We start from the raw sequence: 23,232 nt of genomic DNA on the forward strand, positions 1-23,232 counted from the left end.
AGACCCTATTTCAAAATAAAAAATAAAATAGGACTGAGTGAGCCGGGCATGGTGGCACATACTTGTAATCCTAGTACTTGGGAGGCTAAGACAGGAGGATCGCAGGTTTCAGGCCAGCCTCAGCTACTTAGGGAGCCTTCTGCAACTTAGTGAGATCCTTTTTCAAAATAAATAATAAAGGCCCCCTGGCCCCGACCCTGGGCGGGTGGGCAGGCGCTGGCGGGGCGCCCCTAGGCGAACCCCCTCTCCACCCGGAAGGACCCCGTGGTCTGGGCCCCTGGCCCCGACCCTGGGCGGGTGGGCAGGCGCTGGCGAGGTGCCCCTAGGTGACCCCCCTCTCCACCCGGAAGGACCCCGTGGTCCGGGCCCCTGGCCCTGACCCTGGGCAGGTGGGTAGGCACTGGCGGGGCACCCCTAGGCAAACCCCTCTCCACCCGGAAGGACCCTGTATAAAAGGAAAATGAAAAAAGGAAAATATCGGAGAGGGGTCAAGGAGGTGGCAGATGCCAGGATACTGGAGGTGCAGACAAAACTTATCCAAATGAACTGGAATTATTGGAAAAATTTCCCGCTAAGGAGGACTGCTTCTACTCTACATTGTTAAGAATCTTGGACATCACCTTTAAGGAGAGAGACTTTAGCAGAGACCAAGGAGAAAGGCGGTGCTGAAAGCAGTCTCCGCATTGGCGGTGGAGATTTGTATTCAGGAGAAGCAGAAATTGGAGACTACCAACCTTATAATTATTTTTTTTTTTGAGAAATTACACCAAAGGTTGAATGCTACTGTCACGCATGCTTAGGAAGACTGGACAACATTCAGAGTGGAAAAAGAGCTTGGGAAAGATTTGAAATGGTGGAGGCAGTGGCAATGGCAGTGGCCAGTACTCAGGGGAGACAGAGATCTGATGCATTACACCTGGAACCTTTGAAGTAATGACCCCAGAGGCAGAATGCTACCACCACGCACCCTCGAGAACGTTGGACAAATAGTTGGGCGAAGAGGGTGCTCGGATTAGAGCCTGCTGAGGGGTGAGGCCAGCGACGGACACAGCATAGCTGGGATTGGAGCCTGCCATGAGGCAAGGCCAGTGCTGGGGCCTCCGAGGCCAGGATCGGAGCCTGCCGAGGGGTTAGGCCGGTGCCGGGACCAACGGCTGGCATTGGAGCCTTCCGTGAGGCAAGGCCGTTATTGAAGCTCTGAGGCCGGGATCAGAGCCTGCCGAGGGGTTAGGCCGGTGCTGGGGCCTCTGAGGCTGGGATCAGAGCCTGCTGAGGGGTTAGGCCGGTGCCGGGGCCACTGGCCGGCATCGGAGCCTTCCGTGAGGCAAGGCCGCTATTGAGGCCTCTGAGGCCGGGATCGGAGCCTGCCGAGGGGTTAGGCCGGTGCTGGGGCCAACGGCCGGCATCGGAGTCTTCCGTGAGGCAAGGCCATTATTGAGGCCTCCTAGACCGGGATCGGAGCCTGCCGAGGGGTTAGGCCGGTGCTGGGGCCAGCGTGGCTGATATCGGAGCCTGCCGCGAGGCAAGGCTGGTGCTGGGGCCTCCAAGGCTGGGATCGGAGCCTGCTGAGGGGTTAGGCCGGTGCCGGGGCCAATGGCCGGCATCAGAGTCTGCCATGAGGCAAAGCCGCTACTGGGGCCTCCGAGGCCAGGATCAGAGCCTGCTGAGAGGTTAGGTTGGTGCTGGGGCCACTGGCCGGCATCGGAGCCTTCTGTGAGGCAAGGCCGCTACTGAGGCCTCCGAGGCCTGGATCGGAGCCTGCCAAGGGGTTAGGCTGATGCCGGGGCCATCGGCTAACATCGGAGCCTGCCGTGAGGAAGGCCGGTGCTGGGGCCTCTGAGGCCGGGATAGGAGCCAGCTGAGGGGTTAGGCCAGTGTTGGGGCCAGTAAGGCCAGAACCGGGGCCTCCCATGAGACAAGGCCGCTGCTTGAGCCAGCGAGGTCTGGATCAGTCCACTGGGTAGCCAGGCCACTACTGGGGCCGTCAAGAGTGGGATCAGTATTTGCAACACGGCATGCACAGAGAAATATCGCAGAAAATAAAAACCAGATGCTTCCCCTAATCAGCAATAACTAGGAGGAAAGGGGCAAAAGGAAGTGGTCGAGATATAGAAAGGGCCCTATAGTGAAGTAATTAAGGTGACCAATCAGAGGGTATGGAATAGGGGAGGATGGAGCCTCTTTAAAAAACAGGAGGTACATAAACATACGTATCAAAGTTAATCACCAAACAAGCATGGGATCGAGGGAGGGGGAGGGAATGGGATGGGGGCTGGATGAGGGCTAATTGGATGATGTGTGCTTGTATATCCTCTCAAGTCTTATATTCCAATGTGATGTATGATTACAATGCACCAATAAAAATAAATTTAAAAAAATAAATAATTAAAGGAAATAGAACTGGGGGTGTCGCTCAAAGATAGAATATCCCTGGGTTAAATCCCTAGTACTGCAAAAAAAAAAAAAATAGGACTGAGTGTAGCTCAAACAGAGATAGAATGCCTCTGGGTTCAACCTTCAGTATAAATAAATAAATAAATAAATAAATAAATACATACATACATACATACATACAGTATCATTTCTTTGCTTCTGTCTTTCAGAATCTGATGAGAAGGCTACTCTTATTTTTTGTTTCTCTTTATATATAGTGTCTTTTCCCCTTCTGGCAACCTTCAAATCTCATTTCCTCCTTTTTTCTGTTTCTGGGGTCCAGTTTGTTTTATAGATCCCAGAGCTTTGGAAGGAAGCTCTGTTCTGCTTTTCACTTCCCACCACTCTTTTTGAATTTCTACTAGCTTTTTTCTAGGTAATTTCTACTAACCTTTCTTCAAAAAACGATATTACTTAGTATTTTCATTTATTCTTGTTTATACTCTCCATAGTCTCTACTACAGATAATCTCTTTACAGATGTCATCTTTTTCACTCTTCACATTTTAACCAGTCATTAAAAAATGTCCTATCTGATATTTCCAACATTTGTGTTGTCTCTGAGTCTGTTTTCATTGGTTTCTTTGTCTCTTGAAAATGTCGTGGGTCAGGGTTTTCCCTTGCACAGTCTCAGTATTTCATTACTGGGATTGCAGGTATAATCCCACTAACGCACATCTGGCTTACAAGGCTTTATTTTCCCCCAAATTACTACCTCTATCAGAAACATAGATGGATAATACTTTTTTCTTTAGGCTGCCCAGACATCTCAACTATAAACTAGTGTTATTTTGGTGGGGGTTTCTGTTTGTTTTTTTATACTGGGGTTTGAACCCAGAGGCTTTCCACCTTCGAGCTATAGCCCCAGGCCGATTTTTTTTTTAATTTCATATTTTGGAACAGGGTTTTCCTAGATTGATGAGACTCCCACTACTTGCTCAGGCTGTCCTTGAACCTATGATTCTCCTGTCTCCGCCTCCCAAGTACTGGGATTACATGTGTGTGCCACCACGCCCGGCTCCAGTATTATTTTTATACCTAGCAGAAGGTATACTTAGAATACAAATGACATGGAATGGCTTTATCCTTATGATGGACATAAGAACCCCATTTTTAATATTAACATAAGCATTGTGTCAAATAGGAATTGAGCTTCTTTTAGAACAATAATCTCTAATTATTGTTTTACCAAGAACATTGATTTTGGTATTACCAAGAGCCTTGATTATCATTAGAATGTTAACTTACAGATACTGTTATTTTGTGTGATGGAATGAACAAATAATTTTTTTATTAATAAGGACATATATGGAAGAAAAAAATGTTTTCCTAACCAGGAACGGTGGCCTACTCCTATAATTGCAATAATCTGGAGGCTCAGATAGAAGGATAGTAGTTTGAGGCCAGCCTGGACAACTTAGCAAGACCCTCACAACTTAGTGAGAGCCTGTTTCAAAATAAAAAAATAAGCTGGGCATGGTGGCACATGCCTGTAATCCTAGTACTTGGGAGGCTGAAACAGGAGTATCACAGGTTCACAGCCAGCCTCAGCTACCTAGTGAGACCCTCCCCAACTTAATGAGACCCTGTTTCAAAACAAAAAATAAAAATAAATAAAATAAGGGTGTGGGAGTAGCTCAGAGGTAGAGTTGCCTGTGGGTCAATCCCCAGTACAGACAGACAGACAGACAGACAGACAGAGGAAGGGAGGGAGGGAGGAAGAGAGGGGGGGAATGTTAGTCTTGCTACTAAAGATATGCCTATCTTTGGAACAAAATTATTTTAAACTTCCATGATGACATTGTGTTACATCAGAAAGAGCACAGCTTATAAGTTCACAAGGTTTACTTCTAATACTGAACTGGGTTTAGAATTTTGGGTTTAGAATTTGGACTGACTTCATCTGAAAAATAAATAAAACTCCTTTTCACTTTTTTCCCATAGAACTGTGAATATTAATAATGTCAATCTTTGATGAATACAACTTGATGGTGATATTTTTATTTAAATCACATAATTTTAAAGAAATTTTGGTATTTATGTATGCTCATAATTTTTCTTCTTATATTTCTAGGCCTTTAATGATTGATCCCCAAGGTCAAGCCAATAAGTGGATCAAAAACTCTGAGAAAGAAAATCAGCTCAGTGTCATTAAGTTATCAGATTCAGACTATATAAGGACACTGGAAAACTGTATTCAGTTTGGAACTCCACTTTTATTAGAAAATGTCGGTGAAGAACTGGACCCATCTTTGGAGCCTTTACTACTTAGACAAACCTTTAAACAAGGTTAGATGGCAGTTAATATTAGTTGGTAGAACTAAAAGATGATTGGCTTTTCTTTGAGACATTAAATAAAATTAGCATATAAGTTTAATAATAATGTTATTAACTCAGAACTTCTGTGTCATTATTATAGGAATGAAAATAAATTTAGAACAAGCAATCAGGAATGAACTTCAGTTGGGTGTTCTAAGATAAACACCTTGCCCTCTCTTCTTTGTCTTATTCATTGTTACCTAGACTCTTATTCTATAGAGACCATAGAGAAGTTGAAGCCAGCCCCAAATTCCTTTGCCCTGTGACCATTGACCACATAGTCTATTATTATGAATAGCGATGGTGGATGTGAGTCAGAGTTGAGTTTAGATAAACATTCCCCACCTTACATCTTCCTTCTTATGAAAATTTTGCCTTTGCCAAGTTCTCGTTACCTTTGAGAGCTTTCATCATATACAAATATTTTGGAATCATGACCGAAATTTGATGGAGGAAGAAAATTCAAAAGGAATATCGATGCCAACCAGAGAAAATGTTCTACTACTCCAAAACAAGCCCTGCTGTATAACTGCCTCTGTGCCTGTGACTGTTGTCACACCTGTTTCCTATTTTATATTAAGACTACTGGTACCAAGGCTTTAGAAGTGCCCAAGGGGACGGCCCCGGGGAGGGCCTCTGTAGCTCCGGCTCACTTGTGATGCATTTATTTCCTGAAACAGGTGGTATCGACTGCATCCGACTTGGCGAAGTCATCATTGAGTATTCCTTTGATTTCAAATTTTATATCACCACAAAATTGAGAAACCCACACTACATGCCAGAGCTGGCTACAAAAGTGTCTTTGCTCAATTTCATGATAACTCCAGAAGGACTTGAAGATCAGTTACTAGGTATTGTTGTTGCAAAGGAGAGGTATGTGTTTTCTCACATGCTCCCATAGGGTCTGCAGAGAAATATTTGTAGGCTATAAGTATTTTTGTTTTCTGTTGATTTTTTGTTTCTATAGGTTAAATAATTACAAAATCATTTAAGATGTCCATTCAGTAATAAGTAAGTTATAAACCAACCAGTTTGTGCAGTGGAATTCAAGTTACATGCCATGACTTCTGACTTGTGTCTGGTTGAGTCAGAAATATTTTTTTTTCCTGGAAACCCTTCTACCTCTGGGCTACACTCCCAGACCTATTTTTTTCATATTTTTATTTGGAAACAGGGTCTCTTAAGCCAGCGAGGCTGGCTTTGAACCTGCGCAAATCCTCCTGTCTCCGCCTCCCAGGCGCGGGGTTTACAAGTGTGCGCCACCATGTCCAGCTTGAGTCAGAAATTTTATCCCTAGGAATCTATGCCATGGACATAATCAGGAGTACATTCAGACACTTGCATATAATGTGTTAATGAAGTTAGAAAACGCTTAAGAAGGGTAAATTAGCAGGAGACAAAAAAAATATATATATATATATACACACACAAACTATATATACACAAACTATATATATAAACTATATATATATTGTATGGTAATATTTTATATTAAAAGTATATATACTTTTAATGTACATATATATACATATATACATATATATACATATATACATATATATATATATATATGACTGGAAAAGAATATATCTTAATGCTAACAGTGATTTTTACTGGTAACGTTATGGGTGATTTTTAGTGTTTTCTTCATGCTTTATGTATTTTTCCATTACTAGTATATATTACCTTTTAAGTGATGAAATAACATAATACTTAGACTACAGTAAAGAATTGCTTCTGGAAGGAAATCTTTTATTCTACTTGAAGTTTATTGGAACATTATCAAGTGGCCTATTACATGAAAACAAATTAAAAGTGAAAACATGTAATTATGAGGTAGTCTTGTTATTTCCAACATTTAAAGCCTGCTTGTATCTAAGAAAGAGTTGTGTCATAAAAAATACAACATAGTAGATTGTGTTATTTTGAAGTTTAATCCTATCTTTTTTCTTCTCACTGCTGGGGATTAAACTCAGGGCCTTGAGCATGCTAGACAAGTGTTCTGCCACTAAGCTGCATCCCCAGCACCCAGCATCTCTGTCTATTAAGACAGTAGTGCCAATTTTGCCTTCACTTAAAGAGCCAGTTGCATGAACAGTCTTCCTTTCTATGTTTGCCATCATAGAAGAGGTGGTGAAAATAAGAGTTAGTAACAGCAAAGCCAAGAAGATAGGAAATTTCATTCTGAGTCTTTCCTCTAGTGATTATTCTCACATTAACTGGCCACACCATACGGATAAACCTAATACAGCATTATATTTACTGTGGCACATGTTATTGTCATATTTTACATATATAAATGTTCTCCTTGATGGAATCTCCAGTGTGTGTGTGTGTGTGGTACTGGGAATGGAACCCAGAGGCATTCTGCCTCTGAGCCACACCCCAGATTTATTTTATTTTTTATTTTTTAAATTTGGTGCTGGGCGTGGTGGCGCACGCTTGTAATCCCCGCGCTTGGGAGGCAGAGACAGGAGGATCGTGCAGGTTCGAAGCCAGCCGTGTGCGCTGGCTTAGGAGACCCTGTTTCCAAATAAAAATGTAAAAATAGGTCTGAGAGTGTAGCCCAAAAGTAGAAGGGCTTCCAGGAACCCCAGTACCACAAAAAAAAAAAAAATTGGAAACAAGGTCAAGGTCTCACTATGTTGCAGAAGGCCTCACTAAGTTGCTGAAGCTGAGTGTGAATCTGTGGTCCTCCTGTCTCAGTCTCCCAAGTACTGGGATTACAGGCATACACCACCATGCCCAGCTCAAAATTGTTATTTCATGCAAGTATTTCTTCCTTAAATTATGATAAGCCAGGCTTGGTTGCACATGCCAGCAATCCTAGTACTTGGGATGCTGAGATGGGAGGGTGGCAGGTTGGAGGACAGCCTCATCAGGTACTCTTGTCAATCTAGTGAGACTCTGTTTCAAAATAGGAAAATAAAATCGGGGTAGGGGTGGAGCTCAGAGGTAGAATGCCCCGAAGTTCATTCCTCAGCACCAAAAAAAAAAAAAAAAAGTTATGTTAGAGATCAGTCACTTTAGTTCATGCTACATGTCTATAAAATTATTTAAATGTCTGTACATTTTGATAGATATAAATTAGATGAAAAGCTACATGATAAAGACTAAACATTTCTAATTTTTTTAGACCAGAATTAGAAGAGGAACGAAATGCTCTTATTCTTCAATCTGCAGCTAATAAGAAACAACTAAATGATATAGAGACAAAAATTTTAGAAACATTATCATCTTCAGAAGGGAACATTTTAGAAGATGAAAGTGCCATCAAAGTCTTAGACTCGGCCAAAATGATGTCCAACGAGATAACCAAGAAGCAGCAGGTGAGAAGAAGGCTAGAAACGCTTTGGTTCCTAAGATAATAATTTGCTTCCAGTCCCAGAGAAAACGGTGTAGTAAGAGTTCTGGAAAAGCAAAGGAATTGACAAAACATGAAAACATAGAAACTAGCTTTAAGTTCATAAAAGTAGCTTACTGTTGAAGTATTCAAAACTTGGCCTGATCTATACAGTATCTATATACAGAAGAATTAAGTTTAGAATGAAACTGTAAAAAAGAAAAAGTTGATCATTATTGGGTAGGGAAGGCAGGCTACTCAGGTTCATTTAAGTTTCAGTTAACTCTTAAGCCAGGTGTGGTGGCACACACTTATAATATCAACATTTGGGAAGCTGAGACAGGAGGATCGCAGTTCGCGGACAGCCTCAGCTACTTAGTGAGGCCCCTTGCAACTCAGATCCTATTTCAAAATAAAGAGTAAAAAATAGGGATGGGGGTGTAGCTCAGAGGTAGAATGCCCCTGAGTTCCATCCCCAGTACCACACACACAAAAAAAAAAAGTGTTTAAAATCAAGCATGGTGACACATGTCAATGATACCATTTCTTGGGAGGCTGAGACAGGAGGATCTCAGCTTTGAGGTCAGGCTTAGCAACTTACACCCTGTTTCAATTTTTTTAAATTTATTTTTATTGGTGCATTGTAATCATACATCACATTGGAATACAAGACTTGAGAGGATATACAAGCACACATCATCCAATTAGCCCTCATCCACTCCCCATCCCATTCCCTCCCCCTTCCTCGATCCCATGCTTGTTTGATGATTAACTTTGAGACATTTGTTTATGTATCTCCTGCGTTTTAAAGAGGCTCCATCCTCCCCTATTCCATACCCTCTGATTGGTCACCTTAATTGCTTCGCTATAGGGCCCTTTCTATAACTCAACCTCTTCCTGTTACCCCTTTCCTCCTAGTTATTGTTGATTAGGGGAAGCATCTGGTTTTTATTTTCTGCGATATTTCTCTGTGCATGCTGCATTGCAAGTACCGATCCCACTCTTGACGGCCCCAGTAGTGGTCTGGCTACCCAGTGGACTGATCCAGACCTCGCTGGCTCAAGCAGCGGCCTTGTCTCATGGGAGGCCCCGATTCTGGCCTCGCTGGCCCCCACACCGGCCTAACCTCTTGGCTGGCTCCAATCCCAGCCTCGGTGGCCCCAGCACCAGCCTTGCCTCAAGGCAGGCTCCATCCCAGCCTCGCTGACCCTGGCACCGGCCTAACCCCTCGGCAGGCTCCGATCCTGGCCTCAGAAGCCTTAGTAGCGGCTGTGCCTCATGGCAGGCTCCGATCCCGGCCTCACTGGCCCCAGCACCAGCCTTACCCCTTGGCAGGCTCTGATCCAGGCCTCGAAGGCCAGCACCGGCCTTGCCTAATGGCAGGCTCCGCTCCCAGACTCACTGGCCCCAGCAATGGCCTAACCCCTCGGCAGGCTCCTATCCCGGCCTTGGAGGCCCCAGAACCAGCCTTGGAGGCCCCAGAACCGGCCTTGCCTCATGGCAGGCTCCGATCCTGGCCTTGCTGGTTTGGCACCGGTCTACCTTCTCAGCAGGCTCCAATACCGGCTTTGGAGGCCTTAGTAGCAGCCATGCCTCACAGTAGGCTCCGATCCTGGCTTCACTGGCCCCGGCACTGGCCTTACCCCTCGGCAGGCTCCAATCCAGGCCTCGAAGGCCCCAGCACCGGCACTGCCTCACAGCAGGCTCCAATCCCAGCCTCGCTGGCCCTGGCACCAGCCTAACCCCTTGGCAGGCTCTGATCCCGGCCTCGGAGGCCTCAGTAGCGGCCTTGCCTCAAGGCCGGCTCCGATGCCGGCCACTGGCCCCGGCACCGGCCTACCCCTTGGCAGGCTTCAATCCCGGCCTCGGAGGCCCCAGCACCGACCTTGCCTCATGGCAGGCTCCAATCCCGACCTTGCTGACCCCAGCACCAGCCTAACCCTTTGGCAGGCTCCAATCCCGGCCTTGGAGGCCTTAGTAGCAGCCGTGCCTCACGCCAGGCTCCGATCCTGGCCTCACTGGCCCCGGCACTGGCCTTACCCCTTGGCAGGCTCCATTCCAGGCCTTGGAGGCCCCAGCACCGGCCTCACCCCTTGGCAGGCTCCAGTCTGTCTGAGCACCCTCTTTGCCCAGCAGGTTGTCCCATGTTCTCGAGGGTGCATGGTGGTAGCATTCTGCCTCTGGGGTTATTACTTCAAAGGTTCCAGGTGTAATGCATCAGATCTCTGTCTCCCCTGAGTACTGGCCACTGCCATTGCCACTGCCTCCACCATTTCAAATCTTTCCCAGGCTCTTTTTCCACTCTGAATGTTGTCCAGTGTTCCTAAGCATGCGCGACGGTAGCATTCGACATTTGGTATAATTTCTCCAAAAAATAAGGTTGGTAGGATCAGATTTCTGCCTCTCCTGAATACAAGTCTTCACCACCATCGAGGCAACTGCTTCCTACACCACCTTCCTCCTATGTCTCCACTAAACTTTCTCCTTACAGGTGATGTACAGGATTCTTAAGAAGGTAGAGAAGAAGCAGTCCTCCTTCACGGGGAATTTTTCCAAAAGTTCCAGTTTCCAGTATCCTTGCATCCGCCATAGCCTTCTTGACCCCTCTCTGATATTTTTCTTTTCTTTTTTCATTTTCTTTTCCTTTTTTTTTTTAAATAAGAGAAGACAGTATGTATGGTTTGAGGAGGTTGTGGGATCAGGCATTCAGTAGCACTGCAGCCCAGGCCCCGGTTCTTCCGGGGGTCCTGCGTGCCCCACACAACCCCTGCCTGGGACCCAGGGTCCTGCAGCCTGGGCCCAGGTTCTTCTGGGGGTCTGGTGTGCCTCTCACGACCCTGCCTGTGGCTGAGGGTCCTGCGACCTGGGCCCCGGTTTCCCAGGGGTCCGGCGTGCCCCGCATGATTCCGCCCTGGACCCAGCGTCCTGCAACCCAGGCCTCGGTTTCTCCGCTGGTCTGGCATCCCTGTTTCAAATTTTTAAAAAGGGCTGGGGATGTAGCACCTGGGAACAATCCCCAATACAGAGAAAATCTTTGGTTTATTCTTTATCTAAAAATTGAATTTGAGAACTTGTGGAGGTATATAGAGGTAGTTGCTGGTTGACTGGACAAAAGTTTGTTCTAAAACCAAGGATGTCCTTCTGACATTCCTTGCCATGTGTTAATCAGAGAGAGAGGTATGAGAGATGAGAGTGGCAGGTAGAGGAAGGAGGCCAGTGGTCTGCAGACACTAACATATTTATTGAAAATTCATCCAACACACACGTGCTCTTCTTACATTACTTCGTGTGGGGGGGTGCTGGGGGTGGAACCCAGGGGCTTTTCTACCTCTGGGCTATACTCCCAGACCTATTTTATACTTTATTTGGAAATAGGATCTCACTAAGTTGCTGAGAGCCTCACTAAGTAGCTGAGGCTGGCTTCGAACCTGTGTGATCCTCCTGTCTCAGCCTCCCAGGCTCTGGGATTACAAGCGTGCGCCACCACGCCCGGCTTCCATTACTTCTATTTTTATAGAATCATGCAGTGTTACAGGTGGAAGAGACCTCAGCTGGTGGTTCTCTTTTGTACTTCATAGTGGAAAGGAGGTTAATAGCCAAGGAGGTTAGTAGAAGCTCAAGCTGCACGGCTGCACAGCATTGTAGAGTGACTTCTGTAGGCTAGCTATAGGTATTCAGACCTTCAGTCCTCCCTGTTCCCCACCACCTAATGAATTAGAAACTCCTTCACTTTGGGATAAATAAAAAGAAAAAGAAAACAAAACACAGATGGCACGAGTCTCTTAGTATCCCTCCACTGTTTCCCAGTCCATCTGTACCCTGGAGCAGAGGACTTTCAGAGGGTTTAGGAATCCTTCTGAGTTAGGTAGACCCTCCCCCCACCCCGTATCTTAGGAAACCAAAGACGTAGGGTCTTGGAGTAATATCTAGGTGGTCCCTAGGCCAGACCGTAACTGAGGGAGGTGTTCTATAGCATCGCTCTCCCGATGCCCATGCATCAGAGCCAGACAAGCTGCTCATTATTCCCCAGAAAATTCTTTTAAATGGGAGAGGGGAGAAGGAACATTTATTATCCAATTTCCCATTAAGACTCAAGGAGAAAAAGAGATATATGCATTTATTGGTTTAAGAATTTTATTATACAACAAGGGAGAAATTGAATAAACGGTATCTTTCTGACTGGGTTCCAATGATTATTATAAACATGGTTTTCAATTCGTTCTATATTTATATTTAAAAGGTACTCTGCATCTGGCCCTGACTTCTATGCCACCATCTTCAGAGGAAAGCCCCCTCACACATAGTCTCAAACCTGCTTTTCCCTTTTATCCTAAGCCACAAGATTAAACAAACATAAACAAAGAAAAAAATTTAAACTTTGTGCTACAGATTTCAAAGCTTACCCCCCACCCAGTGGTTTCCTGACTGAAATTGTAATCTTTTTGCTTCTTAGAAATTCTAATCTAGCCGGGCGTGGTGGCGCACGCTTGTAATCCCCGCGCTTGGGAGGCGGAGACAGGAGGATCGCGCTGGTTCGGAGCCAGCCTCGCTGGCTTAAGAGACCCTGTTTCCACATAAAGTTAAAAAATAGCTCTGGGAGTGTAGCCCGTGGGAGTGTAGCCCGGAGGTAGAAGGGCTTCCAGGAACCCCAGTACCACCAAAAAAAAAGAAAGAAAGAAAGAAAGAAAGAAAGAAAGAAAGAAAGAAAGAAAGAAAGAAAGAAAGAAAGAAAGAAATTCTAATCTATTTAAATATTACAGACCAGGAAATTTTTTTTACAAATAATGAATTATCTTCTTTAACATTTCTAACATATTCACAGTATTTAAGTCTTTGAAAATGTCTTGTTCTTTGACTTTGGGCCATTAATGATAAATTATTTTTTAAAGTATTTCTGTTTCTTAAGTCTAGTGTTTCATATTAAGAATCTAAGTTTAGCAAGCATAATTTATGAATTTGCTGTCAATCAAGACATAAAAGATAAATTATTACTTACTCTTTTTGTGTGTGTGTGGTACTGGGGATGGAACCCAGGAGCCTTCTACCTCTGAGCTGCACCTCCAGACCTATTTTATATTTTATTTGGAAACAGAATCTCACTAAGTTGCTGAGAGTTTCCCTAAGCTGCTGAGGCTGGCTTTGATCAAATCTGCAATCCTCCCATCTCAGCCTCCCAAGTACAAGTGCACGCCATCACACCCAGCTTATTTACTGTTTAAAAATAACAATATTTGCTGTTTGCTTTTACTTGCTATGGCTATTTATGGTTTGACTTGAACAAAATCAAGATTCAAATAGTAAAAATTAGCTGAGTATGGTGGTGCATGCCTGTAAATACATAAAGATCAGCCAGATATGGTGGTGCACGCCTGTAATCCCAGTATTTAGGAGGCTGAGACAGGTGGATAAAAGGTTCACAGTCAGCCTCAATAAGTTAGAAAGGCTCTCCACAACTTAGACCCTTTTTCAAAATAAAAAATAAAATAGGGCTGGGGGTGTAGCTTAGAGGGAGAATGTCCTTGGGTTCAATCCCCAATACCACAATAAATAAATAATAATTAATAAGTAGTTTAAATATAAACACTAAGATGATACTCTCATCTAAAATGTCATTTCTCTTTGTTGTTAATTTTGTTTTACTTATTTATAATCAAGTCTGAAGTTTGAAATAATCCATTCAAATTAGCCAAAAAAGTATACATGAGCATATTAGTCAAATTTTTGTCATTGTAACAAAATACCTGAGAGAAGTCAGCTTGAGGAGGAAAGATTTATTCCGGCTCACGGTTTCAGAGATTTCAGTTCATGGCCACTCGGCTCTGTTGATTCTGGGCCCGCGATGAGGCAGAGCTTCGTGGTGGGGAGGATGAAGTGGAGCAAATTTGCTCACCTCAGGGCATCTGGGAAGTAAGGAGAGGGAAGGAGGGAGAGAGGGAAAGAGAGGAGGACAAGAGGGAGGAGCCAAGGACCAGATACGAAGTCTCCAAGAGCAGGCCCCAGGCCCCACTCCCTTCAACTAGATGCCCCTGTCCATAGCTTCTGCCACCTTTCAATAGTCCATTTGTGTTTTTTTGTTTTGTTTTTTTGTGGGTTTTTTTTTTTTTTTTTTGGTGGTACTGGGGTTTCTGGAAGCCCTTCTACCTCCGGGCTACACTCCCAGACCTATTTTATATTTTTATTTGGAAACAGGGTCTCTTAAGCCAGCGCGGCTGGCTTCGAACCTGCGTGGTCCTCCTGTCTCCGCCTCCCAAGCGCGGGGATTCAATAGTCCATTTGAATTATGAATTCACCAATGACTGATCCACTGATCAGGTTAGAGCCCTCACGGCCATATCAATTCCTAAAAGAGCATCTCTAAGCTTGGCTGTACTGGGGACACGCGAATCTGTAGGGGCATTCCAAATCCAAACCATAACAGAATTTATCTTTTCTTTTTGGTACTAGGGATCAAACCCATGGTGTTGCACTTGCAGGGCAAATGCTTTGCCACTGGGCTACATCCATGCCCAAGAATATTTTACTTTACCAAGTACAGGACGTATACTCAGGCCCGAAGGATGAGTGGAAAACATTCAGCCTCCATGGTCTCCCGCTCGTCCTCTGTCATCATCCTGCACTCCACCTGAAGACCAGTGTCTTCTGTAAAGCTTTTGCATCTGCTTCTATGTATATTTATCTAGCATGTAGAAGCCAACAGGTAGAAAAATTGCCAGCACCCTAATGCCTAATACCACCTGACCTCAATTTCTGAGGCTCTTAAAGTTCTAATTCTCTAGAGAAAATTTTGATTAACTTATCTTGGGTTTGGTTCTGTACCTGCCACCAGACCCAAACAGTGACCAACTGAATGATTCAATATAACGTGACCGCATAGGCAGAGTTGGTGGATAGCACTGCTAAGAAAGGAGAGTCGGTAAGAGCAGGACTCTGGGCGTTTTCCTGTAGGATGTCAACCTGTTACACTGAACTGTCAAGTAAAGAGCTGTTGTCTTACAGAAAAATTTTCTTCTAAGGTTTAATATTTACAGCTTTATTAATCCAAAGTGGTTAAACATATGAGAAACTAGCTGGACATGGTGGCACAAGACTGTAATCCCAGTACTTAGAAGGATCACAGGAGGATCACAGGTTCAAGGCCAGCCTCAGCAATTTAGCGAGATCCTGTTTCAAAATTTTAAAAACGTGCTGGGGGTATAACTCAGGAGTAGAACGCCTCTGGGTCCAACCTCCAATATTTATGTAAATAAGTACATGTGTACATGCCCACATACATTCATACATATAAGAAACTAGTTGAAAAAAGCATTCTCATTCCCAAAGTATAAAACCATCACCTACCAAATACTTCCTATGCCTAACTTAGTGCTGAGTTCTGATATGTTAATATGTTAAACCTCTGTCTCTGACTTGTTAAAATCAAGAGTGGTGAATTACTAATAGACACATGTCAGAGTCGACCAAAGAATAAACAAAGGTTGATACTTCTGGTATTTCTCAAATGAGATTAAATGGCTGAGCCGGGCGTGGTGGCGCACAATTGTAATCTCAGCATGGGGGAGGCTGAGACCAGAGGATGGCAGTTCAGGGACAGCCTCAGCTACTTAGTGAGGCCCTCCCCAACTTAATGAGACACTGTTTAAAAATAAAGAATAAAAAATAGGGCTGGGGGTGTAGCTCGGAGGTCGAATGCCCCTGAGTTTCATCCCCAAACCCACACACACACAAAGAAAGAATAAATGGTTGGTAATCTGTAAAATTTAAAATTAGAGTGTTTTTCCTCTTTCTCCTCCTCCTCTTTCTCCTCCTCCTCCTCCTCCTCCTCCTCCTCCTCCTCCTCCTCCTCCTCTTTCTCCTCCTCCTCCTCTTTCTCCTCCTCCTCCTCCTCCTCCTCCTCCTCCTCCTCCTCCTCCTCCTCCTCCTCCTCCTCCTCCTCTTCTTCTTCTTCTTCTTCTTCTTCTTCTTCTTCTTCTTCTTCTCTCTCTCTCTCTCTCTCTCTCTCTCTCTCTCTCTCTCTCTCTCCTTTCTTTCTTTCCTGGATCTTTCTTTTTCTATCTAGTTTTTATCATGATAAAGCTTTGTTGTAAGCTGGCTTAAATTCATGTCATTTTGTCATTGAGTTAGGGGCTATTTTGTTAAATATAATATAAAAAGTAATTAAAATGTGCTCCCTAATTTTTAAATCTTAATTTTTTGTCTCCTAGATTGCAGAAAAAACAGAACTCAAAATAGCAGAGTCTCGAGAGGGCTACAGACCCATCGCCAAACACTCATCAGTGCTGTTCTTCAGCATCGCGGACCTGGCTAACATCGACCCCATGTACCAGTACTCACTCATCTGGTTTGTGAACCTGTACATCAACTCTATTCACGACAGGTAGACCTTCTCCCGTTTCATCCGTGTGCTCTACATTTAAAAATGATAACTCTTAGCTAGTGGGGAGGCTGAAGCAGGAGGATCACAAATCTGAGGCCAGCCTCGGCAACTTAGTGAGATCCTGGTTCAAAATAAAAATTAAAAACAATGTTAGCGCTGGGCGTGTTGGCGCACGCTTGTAATCCGTGCGCTTGGTAGGCGGAGACAGGAGGATTGTGCAGGTTCAAAAGACCCTGTGCTTAAAAGACCCTGTTTCCAAATTAAAAAAAAAAAAAAATATATATATATATATACATATACACATATACATACATATACATATATACATATACATACATACATACATACACATACATATATACATAGATATACATATATACATATATACATATATATATATATATATATATATATATACCAAAACAAAACAAAATAAAAACAGGTCTGGGAGTGTAGCCCGGAGGTAGAAGGGTTTCCAGGAACCCCAGTACCACCAAAAGAAAAAAAAATTGTGTTGGGGGTGTAATTCAGTGGTAGATAGATGCTAGATAGATAGATAGATAGATAGATAAATGATAGATAGGTTATTGATAGATGGACGGATGGATGGATGATAGATAGTCTGAGGATGGAGTTGAGTGTTAGAGGCCCTAGGTTTGATGCAGTACCACAAAAATAACCAAAGACCTTTTGTTTGTACTACTTTTATCATACATATTCCTTGTACAACACTGAAAGTTTGGGAAGTGAGGATAGCTGCCCATGTTGCATTCCTGTAGCAATGTATGGGCGAGACAGTTTCTCTACATCCTCCAGCATTTGGTATTGTCACTGTTTTATTATTTTAGTCATTCTGATAGGAGTGTAGTGATATCTCACTGTATTTTAAATTTGTATTTTCCTAATGGCTAATGGTGACATTTTCTCCTGTGTTTATTTGCCATCTGTAGATGCTCTTTGATGAAATGACAGCAAGCAGTTTTAAATAAACTACATGCTAACAGAATGAAGGGTATTAGTAATGTTATTAATAATATTGGTAATAACCATGTGCTATTTTTCTACCTTAAACATGGTAGGCACCATAAATATAAGAATAAACTGAACAGCTATGGAGGTTGTTTTTTTTTAAAAAAGAAAATATGGAATGAAAAAAGAAAAGAACAAAAGAGATCATTAAAGTCTTCCTCCTTTAAGTTGTTTCACTCTGTCTTAAGAGTTACACATAGATGGATTGGCTTTATTCTTTTTTCTGTCTTTTAAATATTTTTTAAAGGTGCATGATTTATTTTTGCTGACAAATCCAATTTATCTTCCTTTAGCCTTGAGGTCTACAAAAGGGTTCATTCAACATTTCTATTATTAGTTTTTCCACTTTAATAAATCAATAAGCATATGCAGAATTTGATGTCAGGCATTAAATCTCAGTTTCTCATATGCTAGACTACAGGCAAGTCAGTTAATCTTTCTGCAGCTTTTTTGCCTCAGTTTTTCTTATGTATAAAATAGAAAGCCAGGAGCGGCGGCACACACCTGTAATCCCAGTACTTGGGAGGCTGAGACAGGAGGATGGCAGGTTCAAAGTCAGCTTCAGCAGCTTACTGAAACCCTGTATCAAAAAAAAAAAAAAAAAACAGGACTGGGGTGTAGCTCAGGGGTAGAATGCCCCTGGGTTCAATCCCCAGTACCAAACACAAAAATAAATAAAGTATAATAATAGTAACTGCTCTGGGGGTTATTATAAGAATTAAATCAGGTAATATTTGTAAATAATAATGTATGGTATTTAGTATCTTCCAGACTTATTAAGTAAAATAAAAATATGATTTGAGCCTACCCTGTGTGCTATAAGAAATTTCTTCCTACATGGGTTCTTGGGAGAACAGTATCTTGAGTCACTGAAATTCCTAAGATTTCTGTACAGTTTGGAATTTGAGTTTACATAACACACACGATAGAGGAAGTTCACGTTGAAGGATTGACATAAACATCAGTAATAAGCTTCAGTGAGGATATGGAGTAATTGGAATATTCATACACTGCTGGCGGGATATTAAAATAGTGTGACCACTTTGGAAGTTACTCAAAATATTAAATAAATTTGCTTTCTGATCCAGCAGTTCTAATCTTGGTATGAATGTGTATGTACATACAAATCTTTTAAATTTCAGATACAAAATTTTGTATTTAAAAGTTATTTGATTAGTTCCTTTCTCCTTTAGCATGTGTAATGTTATTAATGTGAACTGTAGTTAGGTTCATTTGCTTAATTTTATATTTTATTTCAGGATCTTCCCTCACCCTTGTTGACTTGAGTTTATTGTAAGTTTGAGTAGATAAGCCATTAGTGACTCCAAAAGTCAATCCTATACAAAAAGTTCTACTTAGAGAAGTATCACTACCCCCAACCTTCAATTCCATCTCTGTGGATCCATGTGTTATTTTTTAAATCAAAATTTAATTTTAAGCCGGGCGTGGTGGCGCACGCTTGTAATCCCCGCGCCTGGAAGGCGGAGACAGGAGGATCGCACAGGTTTGAAGCCAGCCGCGCTGGCTTGAGACCCTGTTTCCAAATAAAAAAGTATAAAATAGGTCTGGGAGTGTAGCCCAGAGGTAGAAGGGCTTCCAGGAACCCCAGTACCACCAAAAAAAAGTAATTTTAAGATAATCATAGGTTCACATGCAATTATAAAAATAATATAAACCTCGTGTACCTTTTATCCAGTTTCCACAAAGAAAAACCTATAGAACAATATCATAACCAGAACATTGACGTAATATAGTCAAGATATAGAACATTTTTATCACCACAAGGATCCTCACGCTGCCCTTATGTAGCTCTACCCACTTCCCTCCCATCCCTACCCCTTGCATTTCCCTCCCTAACAGAGCCTGACAGTAACAGGGATTCATTAGGTGTTTTATATTAACGGATTGTTTTCAATCATTTGGGGGTAGAATAAGACCCTCAGGATTTTGAAAACAGAGAGATGGTTTAAACATTATTTCACTTTTTTCATAGAATTACATACTATTTTAAAACTTTTTGTTTTGAAATACAGATTCATAAGAAGTTACATACCCAAAAAAAATATACATACGTATGTACATATGTATGTATGTGTATGTATGTATGTATTGTATGTATTTCTCTGATGTGGCATCTTACATAAATCGAGTATAATATTGTACCAAGAACCTGACGTCAGTGCAATTCATAGAGCTTATTCATACTTCCCAAATTTTACATTCAATCAGTGTGCGTATGTGTTCGCATGTGTGTGCCCACAGGTGCACGCACGCATATGTGGTTTCAGTCGTCTTTAATAGTGAATACTTTGATAAAACCAGTTCACATGTTAGTTCATGTTCCTTATTATTTCTTAGGTTTTCCTGACAACCTTTTTTTCTTCTTTAACCCTTCAGTAATAAATCCAAGATTTTGGAGAAGCGTCTACGATATCTAAATGACCACTTTACTTACAACTTATATTGTAACATCTGCCGGTCGCTGTTTGAGAAGGACAAGCTGCTGTTTTCCTTTTTGCTGTGTGCTAACCTTCTTCTGTAAGTCACTTGCTTTTTCTTAATTCACTTATTTTTAAAACCTAATTTCAAAATTTAATGTGTAAAGATTGCTTCTCACAGGAGGATATAATATTTTGCTTGGTTTTCATTCATTCTTTTACTTATACATCTCACTGGTGATAATGGCTTCTACAATAGTACTGGCATTGATGGTATTTAATTTTTAAAATTTATGTAACACAAGAAGTTTGCAAAATATAATGTGCAGCTCAGTAAATTCTTTTTTTTGTGTGTGTGGTACTGGGGTTCCTGGAAACCCTTCTACCTCCTGGCTATACTCCCAGTCCTATTTTTATATTTTTATTTGGAAACAGGGTCTCTTAAGCCAGCGAGGCTGGCTTCGAACCTGCGCGATCCTCCTGTCTCCGCCTCCCAAGCGCGGGGATGACAAGCGTGCCCACCACGCCCGGCTATTTGGCTTCTTTTCCTCAGCATTATTTTTATTATAAAATGAGATTTTCTTCAGCATTTTTTTTTTTTTTTTTGGTGCTGGGGATTGGACCTAGGGGCATTCTACCAACGAGCTACACCTACAGCCCTATTTTCCTATTTTTTATTCTTTATTTTTGGAACAGGGCCTTACTAAGTTGCGAGGGCTTCCCTAGGTAGCTGAGGCTGGCCGCAAACCCTCCATTCTCCTGTCTCAACATCCCAAGTACTGGGCTTATAAGTGTGTGCCACCACGGCCAGCTTATTTTTTCTTTTGAAACGGGGTCTCACTAAGTTACTGAATGCAGGTCTCAGACCTGCAATCCTCCTGTCTCCCATTAGGCTGGTGCCACTCCATGCACCTCTCAGGCTCATCGCATGCACACCACTTGCCCACCCCACTTGCCCACCACTTACAAAGCTTCCTGTAAAACAAGGGCCACACTTCCCCAGAGGAGCTTCTCTGCACTCATCTCTCTGCCACCTGTTTCACTCAAGAGATGGTCCACATTCTCTCTTGGCTGTACATTTCTGTTTCCTTAAATAAATGTGTCTGTAGCTCTATTCTGTCTTAGAAATTCTTTTTTTTTTTTTTTCTGGTGGTACTGTGGATGGAACCTAAGGGTATTTTACCTCTAAGATACACCCCCAGCCCTATTTTTTTATTCTTTATTTTGAAACAGGGTCTCACTGAGTTGCAAAGGTTCTCGTTAAGTAGTAGCTGAGGCTGTCCTCGAACCTTGATCCTCCTGTCTCAGCCTCCCAAATGCTGGGATTACTAGTGTGCACCACCACGCCCAGCTTGGAAATCCTTTTCCAATCTGCATTCTGTGCCACAACAAGCTGCAGGACCAAGTAAGGAAGAATCGGTGATTTTTGCAAAAGCAGGCTCAAAGCCCCTATTCTATATCTGTTAGCTGATTTTCCTTCTTTCTGAATGCTGTTAATTTTATATTGGTAAATGCAAGACTTTTTTAATTTCTTTTAAGAGTTTTATTTTTTCATGTAGTTATTACTAGTGGATTAAAAGATTTGTTTTTAAACTCTCTCATGGCAGTTTTAAAGTGACCTTTACTCTAAAGCCAGGTTAGCTTCATTACTAAGGTATGTCACCACTGAATTCCTCTGGTCTTAAACAAAGACTCAGTGAGTTAGGCAAGAATTCCTGTGGCCCAGCACTGCATGATCTCTGGGCGCTATTCATTTATGGCTCTGTGTTCTTTGCCTGGCCTCCTGGAATCTCACCCATGCATGCCAATGTATTTACCAAGAGAATCAAGAGAATGTCTGTGCAGATTTCGGGAGCTTATTTCTCATTAATCTCCCTCTTTCTGGAATTCTACAAATTCCAGCCATCTCAGTCTTCCTTAACTCTAATCTCTGTCTCCGCAACTCAAGAAGACTGCCAAGCTTAGATTTTGACCACCTCTCCGCTCTGCGGTCTACAAAATGTCACGAGGTGGTCCTAGGGGTCACCTTATTTGTCTGTCTTCTCTCAGCATCCATAGTCCTGCACTGGCTGTTGTACAATATCCCCTCCCAAAAAGGCAGTTATTTTTATTCATTTTATTCAAGTTTCCATTTGTTTACAGGAGGAGGCTAAGTATAGTCCGGGTTATCCCAACCAGGCTATAGAGCAGAGGTTGACGTCCTTCAATTTTCAACAATTTATAGCAGTTCTTGTTTTTGGAATACAGAGCAAGGAAAGAAATTGAATACCCGGAACTAATGTTTCTTTTAACTGGAGGAGTAAGTCTTAAGACTGCTGAGAAAAATCCTGATCCATCTTGGCTACAGGATAAAAGCTGGGAAGAAATTTGTCGAGCAAGTGAATTCCCTGCCTTCAAAGGACTCAGGTGATTGTTTATATTTGATGACTTAGCACTGAATAGTGATGGCTAAATTTGTAATCTAGTGATTTTTTTTCAGTCCTTTCTAATTTATTGGTTGGGAGAGAGGCTAACACTTTGTGTAAGCATTTCATAAACTACAGCTTCTATATTACAAAAACTCAAAGCCAATCTTCTTTGACCCTGGGTCCTTGAGTCTGACATTCAGGTCACCATAATAGAAACCGGAGCTACTATACCCTACCTTCTGGAAAGTATCCCAACAAAGGCAGATTAAGGACTACTTAAAACTCCTTGCATTGAAAAGAGCCATTTCCCTTCCATTGCCTATGATTGATAGTAAAAGGAGAACCCCAAAGATCTGTTGTTGGTAGTAGGTTTGAGAAGGTCAAGTTTAATCGTCCCAAGCTTCAGCCTTGAATCTTTCCGTAGCGAATGATAAATGACCCTCTTCCTGCTGGATCCCAGCTGGCTTTCTCAAGGACAGGAGCATATCTTCCTGGAATCCAGGCACTGACAAATCAGTCTCGCCTGTCTCCAAAGCACTTTTGGTGAAAGAAGAAGCTTTGATTTAGTTGTTTCATTTCTTGCCAATCTTCAGTTCTCAAAAAAGATATTTTTTGTTAAAAAATATATTTTTTGTTAAAAAAAAGAAGGGGAAGAACTAGTCTAAGGATTGGTGCCTAATTATTCAACAAGGAATTCAAGAAAAAGAAATCAGTATTTTTTCTAAAAAGAACTTTCAATTAATTAAATACTTATTTAACTTTACTGAGGCGTCTCCACATAAAATAGCGCACTGTCCACAGTGACCAGATGGATGAGATCCGCGTACACTGCACGCCACTTGAAATGCCCTCGTTAGAAACAGAAATAAGTTTGCAGCACCAGGCTCCA

General features: G+C 42.5%; 1 protein-coding gene across 1 annotated transcript in view; it reads left to right on the forward strand.

Moving 5' to 3' along the window:
- The window catches only part of DNAH12 (dynein axonemal heavy chain 12), a gene marked incomplete at both ends in the record, with an annotated part of 212,727 nt that overhangs the window by 152,368 nt on the left and 37,127 nt on the right, over positions 1-23,232 (forward strand). The window contains 6 exons of the mRNA XM_080715991.1: positions 4,507-4,721; positions 5,432-5,624; positions 7,888-8,080; positions 16,296-16,468; positions 19,895-20,035; positions 22,183-22,341. Of these exons, the coding sequence (XP_080572117.1) occupies positions 4,507-4,721; positions 5,432-5,624; positions 7,888-8,080; positions 16,296-16,468; positions 19,895-20,035; positions 22,183-22,341 (1,074 nt within the window). The remainder of the gene's footprint in view (positions 1-4,506; positions 4,722-5,431; positions 5,625-7,887; positions 8,081-16,295; positions 16,469-19,894; positions 20,036-22,182; positions 22,342-23,232) is intronic.

The sequence above is a fragment of the Muscardinus avellanarius genome, assembly GCF_963383645.1.
Source record: "Muscardinus avellanarius genome assembly, chromosome: 18".
NCBI classification, from domain to species: Eukaryota; Metazoa; Chordata; class Mammalia; order Rodentia; family Gliridae; genus Muscardinus; species Muscardinus avellanarius.